The 12,069-nt window shown below is 35.9% G+C and overlaps 1 protein-coding gene across 2 annotated transcripts in view; it reads left to right on the forward strand.

Moving 5' to 3' along the window:
- The first annotated feature begins 4,446 nt into the window (after positions 1 to 4,446).
- The window catches only part of LOC136846020 (telomerase-binding protein EST1A-like), a 207,098-nt gene continuing 199,475 nt past the window's right edge, over positions 4,447 to 12,069 (forward strand). Inside the window, exons 1-3 of one of the 2 annotated variants that reach the window (XM_067116646.1) lie at positions 4,447 to 4,528; positions 7,974 to 10,753; positions 11,906 to 11,984. In XM_067116646.1, the coding sequence (XP_066972747.1) occupies positions 7,983 to 10,753; positions 11,906 to 11,984 (2,850 nt within the window). In that variant the 5' untranslated portion in view covers positions 4,447 to 4,528; positions 7,974 to 7,982. Of the gene's footprint in view, positions 4,586 to 7,973; positions 10,754 to 11,905; positions 11,985 to 12,069 lie in introns of both variants that reach the window. The other variant, XM_067116654.1, reaches the window with a different exon arrangement.

Genomic DNA, 12,069 nt, shown 5'->3' on the forward strand with positions numbered 1-12,069 from the left:
GTAGGACATATCTGTGAAGTGCTCTGTGAGAAGTTCCTGACTCGTGCGATGTTCAAAGTGAATACGAAGAAGAGGAAGGAAAAACAGAAAATAAATACTGCAGAAATTAAACGAAGTAAAGGGAAGATCAAACCATCATACGAACATTATCTCATAATTATAGAAGCAGCACGTAAAGATGGAATACTAAAAAACTACTGGAGAAGGATGAGTCAACCCAAACCGAGAGAGAGTCAGCAACCTGCAGACATTGCTCTGGGGAAGTTGATGATGAAGGAACTTGCTGTGAAATGTGTGATGTACTGTATGATTCCACTATGAATGTTCTGGTATCGAGGTCAGATACACACCCATACTTCGTAGTGATAACATATTGTAGGTCTGTAATAATTGCAAGAGGCCGGAACAAAGAACACACAAAAAACTCATTGAAGATGAACTTGAAGAAATAAAAGAAAACACAGATATTAACAAAGTTGATTCAGGATTCGGCTCAGAAAACTAGTGACGTAATGATCAACATAGATGAAATCCAAAACAAAATTGACAATGGCAAACATGAACAAAACTTACCTGAATCACGAAAGAAAAAAAAAAAGTGCTTCTGATCAAATCTACAAACGAAGAGAGCACAGCAGCAAATGAAAAGAAATATGAGTAAAATAACGGCGCCAGCTGAACAGGTTAAAACAACAAGAGATGGACATTTTTTTGTAAGATTTCCAGACAGGAAAAATTTAGAAAAGGCAAAAACGGAGATTCAGAAAATCAGCAATATATCAGTAAATGAGAAGGGTAAACTTAAATAAAAATAAAAGTAGTTCTATGTCCTGAAAGATGGAGATGACATTGTCGATACAACATTGTAAAGAAAATCCATGGATAGGTAGGCCCATTTCTGAAAATGACGACCTGAAAATGTAAAGGAAATGATAGCCAAAGATGACAAATATAAACACTATATATATATCATCAAATGCACACTTGAATATGAAAGGCTATCTATGATAGAGGTGACAAATTGTGTACACCGTATTTAAGGCAAAGTATAATGACTGTTATGTTACATGCTCTATCGATGCTATAAATGTCAGGAATTTGGTCACAGCGCAACAAATTGTAGAAATGACTAAACTTGCCTCCTAGATGTGGTGAAAATCATAAATCAAATGAATGCTGTAGCAACATCTTCAAGTATAAAATTGCGTAAAGAAATGTCATAGTGATACTAAACATAAAGCATATGATGGCAATAAGTGCATAATATATAAAGAATATGTGTCAAAGGTGAAAAATAATATGGATCATGGCTTTGACTAATAATCTTCTATGCAATTTAATACAAGAAGAAAGCAAATTAAAAATAAAACTAAAGACTCTCCTATTCTGCAGGAGCTACGATACTGACGAGAACACGTTGAAAGACAATTATAAAATATATATAAGAAACGCCTTATTTTGAAGACATACAAGGGCCCGCCACAGAGGGACTTATCCCTGTGGAGGGGTGTACATAAAACCAAACAAAGGGAAACAATCAGTATCTCCTTTGCTCGCTATCAAATGACTTCCAGTTTCTTTACTTATCTTCAGGATTATCTTCAATAGTACAGTAATAGTGACCGTTACAAAAAAATATTTAGTCACTGGTCGCCTTTTCTTTGGTAACATTCTGTCCTTTTATACACTTGCTCTGATCTTTTTGGTTTGTACTAAACCTCATTTTTAAATAGTGTACTTATGTGTCCAGACAAATTTCGCTCTCTTTTTACTGCAAAATTCAACTTTCAATTTCTCTGCTATTGCTGCATTTTTTTTTAGTTTTCAATTATCTATGAAATTATTTTACTTTTAACGGGTTTTCTAAGGATTTTATTCTTGTTTGCATTCCTGATTAGCTCGGCACCTTTTAAATCTTGACTCCTCTGGATTATTATAAACATCTGCAGTGCGAGGATTCCTTAAATCCATTTCATTGTATTACGTAGAGATAATGAGACAAAGCACTGAGGTAAACAAGGAAAGCAAGTGATGTTTATTGTACATTTAGACACGCTCATTATGAAGCAGAGTTCTTGAATGAATGATACTTTCTTAATCTTTAGATCTAATGACCACATTTCACTGTTTTTAGAATGTTTAAATTCGAAGCACAGCAACACCGAATTCACTTCGGAAACTGAGGCAGAAGGAAAGCTGGCTTTTCTTGACATACTGATCAGCTACAACGAAAATGGTTTTATCACATCTGTTTATAGGAAATCAACTTTCACGGGTTTGACCACCGAAATGTCCTCATTTATAGATAATAAATTTGATTACGACCTTAACATCAAGAGCTTTTAATGTATGTTTAAATTATGTTAGTATGGACTTGGAGTATAATTTCATAAAGCAGTGCTTATATTTCATTGGGTTTAACAAAAATGTAACGAATACGTATATAGGAAAGGAGCTTAAAAAATGACTTCCAAAACCTGCAGCTATCACTATCAACAGAGCGGTTATGGACTTCCCATCGCGTTTGTTGGAAATAGGTCCTTTGATGTAAAGAAAAGGTTAACTAAACTATTGCATGAATTCCCATCGCGTTTGTTGGAAATAGGTCCTTTGATGAAAAGAAAAGGTTAACTAAACTATTGCACGAATTCCCATCGCGTTTGTTGAAAATAGGTCCTCTAATGTAAAGAAAAAGTTAACTAAACTATTGCATGAACTTTACCTGCAAATAAACATTCGAGTGGTATTTAAGCCAAAATCTACATTGCAAAAATTCTTCAGGTTCAAGGATGCGATACCAACTAAGCTGCAGTCATCTATTGTTTTTAAGTACAAGTGTCATTGCTGTAGTGCAATGTACGACATCGGAAAATCAAAGAAGCAGTTCACGGTTCACATCTTCGAACATATTGGAAGATCTGTCAGAGCGAATAGGCCATTAAGCAAACCATCATTTAGCGCTATTAGTTAACACTCTGAAGAATATGCCCATCCTATAAATTTAGATTCTTTTTAGTCCTTTCTTGCAGGACCAACGAAATGGAGCTCGGAGTGGCTGAGTCTCTATGTAGGCTATCCTAAGAGAACAAACTCTCTCTTTGCAATAATGAAAGATCTGTTGAATCGCTGTGTCTTTAGACTTAATTTCTACTGTTTTTGACAACAAACATTGTTTACTTGTATCTATATTTTAAGATTTTGCTGCGTGTTTGGGTTCTTATAATACGTAATACGTAATTTTATTTTACTTTCTATTATAGATTGCCCGATGACGGAGGAATGTAAATCTCCGAAATTGCAACTAATAAAGATGCTCTTCATTCAAGCCCTGGTTTTAATATTATGTATGTATGTATGTATGTATGTATGTATGTATGTATGTATGTATGTATGTATGTATGTATGTATGTATATGTATGTATATATATATATATATATATACACATATATATATATGAATGAATTTTAATACATCACCTGATTCATATACAAGCATTGTCAAGCAAATGTCGTTTAAAATCTAATGAGCGTCACAGAAGTCCTGAGTTCTTGTCTTCCGTGGTTGGAGCCCAACAGGAGACACGAACTTATTATCAACTAAAAATTACCTTCGGATAACATATATGAAAAATATATTATTTTATGCATTTTAATTGATGTTAAAGGACCTTTGTAGCTTAATGTTTGTATATATATATATATATATATATATATATATATATATATATATATATATATATATATATATATATATATATATATATATATATAGATATTCTATGCAAGTAAGTAGGCACCTTACAGTACCATCACCGTTCAGCAATAATAGTCCACATATTTTTAGTATTTAGTTTTATATTTTCCATTTTCATTCCCTTCTTTTTGGGCCTCTCAATCGGAGATGTTCCCACGATTAATAATTTTTTGTTATTTAATTTCATAGTATATTTTGCTTTCCAGGTCGTCTCTTTTTTTTTTTTTTGGTCCCCGACCTTAATTTTAATGTTACTTTTATAGTTCACATGAACTAATTTGTCTAAAATCTTTGTCTAAGATATTTGTTCCTGTCCTTAGCTTCATTATTTACCTTACAGCTCATGTGCGCTAATTTGTCATAACGTCCTTGATAGTTCCTTGATAGTATCTTTTTGTCTCTAATGTCTTACGATAAAAAAACTCTGCAGGCTTTTGCTCCATATAAACAAATAAAAAATATTTACATAATACAGAAACTCCAGTCCAAGCAGGAAGCGTTTGCAGTGATAATTATTTTAAAATTTAGGTTTAATCACAATTATTAAGAATTTCACATGAAAATAACTCAATATATTAGTTAAAAACTATTTATTTTTATTTAAAGGGGAACAAAATTTGAACGAAAATATTTTGAGCCAAAGAGGTGAAAGATTAAACCGTTCAGAATTCAACTGAACAACACTTCGGTCACTGTTATCATGTTGAAATAAGTTTACAAATTGTCAGATTGAAGTGAGTTTTCTTGACTTTTATTGGTGTGGATATTTCAGAGGTGAGAATGTAATCTCTCGTGGTTTCGCCGTTGATTTTCACCCTACGCAAAGATTTGGTTGGTGGTATATTTTTTGTGGCGCTCCGGTATTTCAGAGCCTTACGTTGGGTTTGTTAATCGTATCTCAGATTTATGTCAAGAAGTGCGCAGCCATCCTTTCATTGCTCGCGGATTGAACTAAGTATATAAAACCATAGTCTGTGTCCAAATTATTATTATTAATTATTTTCATACTGTTACGAGCCAAGAGAATCCATGTATCTGGTTGTCAGTACTGCCACCGGTTCCGTGGAGGGCGAAACTTTGGTTAAAGTAGCCTAGGCTAGGTTAGGTAGTCGGAGACTTAACTCATGGTCCAGTTATAGGTGTCTAGAGCAAGCTATAAAGCTAATTAGGAAATTTCATCGGTGGAACTATATAGTAGCTCCACGGTGGCGACGCCTCTAACTTAACTTTTCTACAGTGTTTTGGTTGTTAATTATGAATTTACTCTTTTAATTTTTGGCGCTGGAGTGTAACTGACCTGTAATTAACCCCCGAAGCTCATCTCAACAAGGGGTTTTACACGCTGATCTTCAAGACAGAGCACATCTGTTTTAAACGGTTCATATCCCGTCCGGCAAGTGCAATAACTTTTTTAACTTATGGGTAACTCCCCGCCATACTAAACACGGTTAAGGAATTCCATTTGGCCGACAACAAACAGATGCAATCACCAGTATCAGAACCCTAAAAGAGTAGAAAACCAGTTGAAAAGGTAAAACAGGCGCTGAGCTGATATATAGACTACCATTTATCAATTGTGGTATGAGGGCTAATTACATTGCCGCAGAGTTAGTGTAAGGAAGTCGGAGGCTATGGTGGAGGTCTGGGGTTGGAAATTCTCGAGTTTGGACCAAGATCTGGTAATTGTAAGGAAGGGCTTTGCATGGAGATATTGTTTATTAATGAGATTTTTGACTGAACAATATAGAAAACGGCTAGGACTTTAAGCAGTAGCTCCGCGGGGGCAAGCGATTACTTTCTAACTTGACTTTTCTACAGTTTTCTGTTGCTAATTATAGATTTACTCAATTTTGTTTCGCAGGAATGTAATTAACCTGTATTAACCCCTGAAGTCCATACAACAAGGGTTTTCATGATCTTCAGCAGACAGAGCACGGCATCTGTTTGGAATGGTTCACATCCGTCTGGCAAGTGTAATAACTTGTTAGTCAAGGGTACCTGCCCCAGGCCAGTGGCCAAACATGGAGCTAATACCTAGAATTACTGAAAACGGTGTATGAAATGCAGTAGACTTAAGATAATCTGAGTACAGTAGGTCTAATATACCAAGATAATGAGAAACTTACAGTCTCTTGTTTATGTTTTTATGTTCATCCCTGAGGGGCTCGTACTAAACATGGTGGAAGCTCAGCGGGACACTGTGTTCAGCATTAGCCCGTCAGAGATGAAAGTAAAATGGTAAACGATAGATGGTAAATTTCTCAAATGATCCCACACATGTACTGTATTATATACACCCTTTCCTGTATTGTTCAGTAAAAAATCTTCATTAATGAAAAATATCCTGGGCAGAGCTCTTCCGTAGAATTGCCAAAGATCTTACCCACTGGAAAGTTACACCCACTTCTGATCTGTCTAAATGTGCCTAACTTATGGATGCATCTTAGCCAGCTGGCTAACCAAACCTAAGGTGCAGCATCCTGTCCCTATTTGACAACAACAAGGCTTAACCCCCTAGACACCTCATAATCCATCTCGTGTAAAAAATAGTGAAATATCTGAGATCTTATACCATGAAAATTTTAGGCAAGACTTTATGATTGGCAGATACAAGACTATACCAAGGGTTGGTTGGGTATGGCTTGCCTAGTTCCTTAGGGTCAAACTGATTTAGGAGCTTAGAGTCCTGGGTCAAAGATCCCGGCTTGTAAGGATGCTTAGGTTAGGATAAATGGCAGTGGTACTATTATGTTATCAAAAATTAATGGCAGATGTAAAGGAGATGGCTGCATAAAGATATTGTTTACTAATATAATTTTTTTACTGAAGATGATAGAAAAGGGTATATATAATGCAGTACAGGTGAGATAATCCGAAGAAATCTACCCAGATAATAAGAAATTTACCTTATTTTATGTTTTTCTTTCATCCCTGTGGGGCTGATACTAAACATGGCGCCCTGTGGAGCTTTCTCCATGTTGAGTACTAGCCCTTTGGGGATGAACATAAAACCATAAACAAGAGAGAGTAAATTTCTCATTGTCTTAGTAGACTTCTCAAATTATCTCACCTGTGCTTCATTATATGCACCCATTTCCATATTCTTCAGTCAAAAAATTATATTAATGAATGATATCTTCTTGTGGCTGTCTCCTTTACATTTACCAAATTAATTTATGACATAACATGAGGCTTAATTTTTCCTGAGTGGTTATCTGGTGCTTTTGTGATTTTTAATCTTAGTACTGTATGCCTTTTTTTTTCTTACCACACCTTCATACTCAGTTACTTTATTAGGCACAGTAGTAAGAAATGGGGTTTTTGGTTAGGGAAAAATGAAAATCACTGATTAGTGTCAAGGATGTCATATTTTCAAATCACAAGAATAATTTAGAAATGTATATGGATCATATTTGTTATCTGTCGAGTTGAAAAATATTACATTACCCTTTTGAAATAGATATATGTTAACCTGATTGACCCCAACTTATGGTTATCTTATCTAACTTTATATTATGTACGGTGCAGCTTTCAACCATTTAATTATGTTTTGCTGTCTTTTCTTTTTCATACTTAAAATCTGAAGTAGAGGTGTCATTACTTTAACGTAAGTGACTTTCATATTGGAGAGTTTTAATGTTTTATATTAAAATAGATTACTTGTAGGCCATTTGATATTTTCATTACTTTTATTATTAAATTAATGCTTGACTGTTGTTGACATTGAATTTCATGTATTAGGAATAGGATTAAATTTGTTTTGAATTATATTTGGCATGATTTTATTGTTTAACAAAGACTTTCCTCTGTTATATTTTTGAAGGATTAATTTCTGTCATAATATTTTGGAATTCAGTTGGAGTTCATCATTGGTTCTGTTGCTTATTCCCAATAAACTGCCTGATGCCATGAGACATTATAGCACTTGTTCATCATTGGTTCAAGGACTTTTATGCTGTTTATTTGCAATTTTGATGCTGTTTTTCTCAAGTGTTGTCATAGAAAATATATTCACTCCCGGTTGTGCACTGTATTTGTTTGTATTCCATTTATTTGTCTACAGCTTATTCTGTAGCAGAAATGCATTAGAATACATATTTGGTTTCTTTATAATGCTGCTCTGTTGCTTAAAGACATTACAGTAGAAGTTTCTTTGATAAGTTTTACATTTGCACTGTCTTTGGTAATGATTATATATTTCAATTAGTTTATATTTCAGTTGCAGGAAATGAGTGCATCGAAAGGGGATGATTGTGACGATACCTCTGCAGTAGATGATGCCTCTTCCTCCAAGGGGCGAGTGAGAAAGTCCAAGAAGCCTGAGATACAGATATATCAGCCAAGACCTTTAAGGGAAAAGCTTCGTAGTCAGTCAAGTGAGCCTTCGAAATCCCCACAGGAAGTGACCAGTCCAAAACCACAGGCAACAAGAGAGACTAAGGGAGAAACTAGAGAGCAAGATATTAAAAAGGTAGTTAAACCAAAGAGTCCTGAAGTTTCTGCTCAACAAGATGCATCAAATCAACACCAAGATGGCAAAGACAAGTTTCGAGGTAACAAAGATACTGCCAAAAGAGGCAACAGAAGGAAGAGAGAAATGGGAATAGATGAGGGAAATAATCCTGATGAAACCATAGACAAAGGACAGGCTAAAAGTTCTGAAAATGCAACATCAGGTGTAGCTGAGGTATCTAATGCTAAGATTCAGGGACATCAAAGAAATTTGGAAGGTATGCATGAAACAAAATTTCAACAAAAAAATTCTAATAAAGGAGTAAAGCAGCTGTCATCTTCTACTGAAGAAACTAAGGGACAGTGTTCACCAGCTGATAAAGGAAAATTAGATGAGGTGAAAAGCTGTCAGGACAACTGCAGTAATAGTAAGTTTAAAGATGAAGAGAAGGGTTTTACGGACAGTAGAAATTCAGAGAAGAAAATCATCCCAAATAAGGACAGGCATTATGAAAAGCCTCAGAGAAAGAGGAGGGGGAGGAATTCAAGCTATCAAGAGGAGGACAGTCTTCATTCCAGCTTGAATGATTCTTTTGAGGTGAAGTCTGCTGAGTTCTATCCCTCATCCATGGGGAAAAAAGATACTGAAGCTTTTAAGAGCAAAAGTAATGCTAACAGTTTTAAACAGAGGTTTGACTCTAGAGCGGCTGAAGATAAGAAGCCAGACAAAGTTCGAAATGAACGTGGAAATAGGAGGCACGATGAATCTCTGCATGAGGAGCAATCAGGAAGGACCTCCAAGAATTCTCAACAATATAGAGGAAAAAAGCCTCAAATTTTTAAAGGTGAATATCATGGGTACGAAGATGACATCAAACCTGATAATAAAGAAACAAAATCAAAAGATTTAGATGTAGCTGAATTAGCCAGTAAAGTAGAGAAAGTTTCACTTGAAAGGTCTTATGGAAAGGAAGCAAGTTCCAAAAAAGGTGTTCCAAAACTTGAAACTAAAGATAAATATTCTGGAGATTCAGTTGCAAGTTCTGCGAAGTGTGGTCGGTGGAAAAATGAGGAGGGTAGTGATGGATATTGTGACACTCCAGACAAAAGTAGTACATTAGTGAAAAATGCACCTGGCGCAGCTCCACAAAAGCCAGTGGATAAAGGTAATAAGGCAAAGAGCTATTCTGTAGCTAGGGAGAGTAGAAGGAATAGGAGTGCAAATAAGTCTGTTCATAATAACGAGAAGCAGAATATTGAAGTTACTGTTAATAGAGATGGACAGGGCCGAACAACACAGGTGAAGAAGGATAAATTATCAAGGAAAGATGCTGAGAATCAACGGCCTCCTCGTAAAATAAAGGACCATGAAGATAGAAATTGGGACAAAGATGAAATGTATTCTAGCTCTGATAGATTCCATTCCCACACAAATGTTAAGGGAAAGTGGCAGTCCAGGGGTACAAGTGACTCAGAGGGTCAAGATAAGGGGCTCATATATATAAAGGATACTTATGATGAGAAAGATACTGTTGAACCTATGAATTTTATTGATATTCCCGATGAAGATTGGAATGTTGAAGTAGACAGAGAAATGGCTTGGTGTAATGCAAGAGAGCAAGGTATTACAGGCAAACCACCCACTTGGGAGGATGAAGAGCTTCCCTGGAGGCATGAAAAAGGTGAGAGACGTCACGAAAAACAAAGTGCATATACAAAGAGAGCTGAAAGTCCAGGACATCGTGGTGGGCTCATTCAGTTGCCCACAACCTTCGCTACACCAGAGTGCATTTCCCGTGGGCAGACTTTTTCAGAACATGCTGAACCTGCACCAGTGATGCAAAAGCACCTGTATAACCCTAATAATCCTAGTAAGCCAGTCCTTGTTGTGCCCAGTGCTCGAGACCTTCCATTATCTAGAGACACTCAGCGAGAGAGTAATAAAAATTTTGAGGATAATGGAGTGAACAATTTCTCCTTGCAGGGGCATTCTAGTGGGGGCCACATTCCAGACAATCACAGTCCTAAAGTTGATCCAACTATTTTGTACAACATTCAGAAAGGAGAATTGGATATAAGTTACTATGTAAGCAGCAATCAACTCCCCATTGAATTTCGTCGAATAATGGATATTCGTCACCACTTGCAATCTTGCTACAAACAGCTGTTAATGAGTGATATTCGAATGTGCCAGGAGAAGAATATAGAAGGAGCTCTATGGAAAACTCTCTATTATATTATAATTGAAAAGCTCCGTGAATACATTACTCGAGAACCAAACTTGAAGGACCGAAGTCTTGCAACTCTGCGAATGCTTGTTGATGAGGGTCAGCAGTATCTTCATGGTTTGTTAGATGCCTTGCAACGAGAGTACAACTTTACCTTGGAAGACCATCTGGAAGAGGAAGGGATATCTAATTCTGGAGTGAGGACCAGAGGAATTCGAATGCCTCTGATGTCAGCCCAAAAGTTACTCCTCTCTTTGGGGGACCTGGCACGATACAAAGAGCATTACAGCCCTAATCCAAATTATGTTCTTGCAAAGAAGTAAGTTATCCGGTTTAGAGTAATGTGAAATATTGACTTATTCAACTTGAAATATCAGGAATTAGTTACTGTACTGCATACTGTATTCAACTTGAGTAGGAGTGGGAGTTATTTTAAGAGAGTATTGTAAGAGTATTTAAGGGTGTGGGAGTATGAAGGTGTAGATTGACCTTAAATTGCAGGTATCACTTACACAACCCTCTGGAGCAGGTGCTGTTTTGCATAATTTCTGTTCATTTGAAGACTGCTACTGATTTAGAAAACAAAAAGGTATAGAAGTAAAGAATATCTCTCTCTCTCTCTCTCTCTCTCTCTCTCTCTCTCTCTCTCTCTCTCTCTCTCTCTCTCTCTCTCTCTCTCTCTCTCTCTCTCTCTCTCTCTCTCTGATAACAAAATGTTGAAGAATTGAGAGGGATTTTAATGATGATGTTGAAGGCAGTAAAGGGCTAGCTTCACTCTTATGGTTTGATTTTGATCAGTGCCACCCTTTAAGGGTTAGATTTGATTGTTGTACAGTAATTAGAATTGTATGGAGAAGGTTGTTACATCTGGAAATAGAAGAGGACTAATTATAATGCATTAAAATTTACTTCCTTATTATTCCAGAGGGTTAAAGTGTTTGTAGATGCAATTTTTCAGAATTCTTTCAGGCACTACTTGAGCTCTTATGGTTGGAGGTTGCCAAGGATTCTGTCTTGTTTGGGCATCCTTGTTGATATTTTACCAGAAAAATTGTATGATTTCTACAGGTTCTTTTTATTAAATTTCTGGCATTTTAGAGGTTACTTTAAAATACAGCAAAGAGTGATGTAAGTTTCACTAGCTTGTGCTTGTCTCTCTACATTTTATGTAGTGTGTTGTAGTTGGCTTGAGGAGCAGTTAGTCATACTTTCGGAATTATCCTACTCAAGTTACATGCTGATAGGCAAACATTTCTAATGAGACTTTATGTGATGGAATTGAAAATATAATTTATTCTCTGCATATTGTATTCTGATGTAGAATTTGGATTATAAGGATGTTTCTCTGTGAGAATGATGTTTATGTTTTAGATTTGATTCTGAAACTTATGGTTGATAGTATGTATCAGATCATGAGCTAGCAAATTGAAATTACATTGCAAATGTTTTATAACACCCATATGTGTTTCAGATGGTATCACATGGCTCTGCAAGTTTATCCACGTAATGGGAGACCTTTCAACCAACTTGCTATCATAGCAGCTAACCAAGTAAGATTTTTATCAAGTATTTACAGAAATAACTCTCTTAATGATTTAGTAATACAATAGCTGGATATTGATGGCTGGCTTGAAT

Source organism: Macrobrachium rosenbergii, chromosome 2, assembly GCF_040412425.1.
Source record: "Macrobrachium rosenbergii isolate ZJJX-2024 chromosome 2, ASM4041242v1, whole genome shotgun sequence".
Taxonomy (NCBI): domain Eukaryota; kingdom Metazoa; phylum Arthropoda; class Malacostraca; order Decapoda; family Palaemonidae; genus Macrobrachium; species Macrobrachium rosenbergii.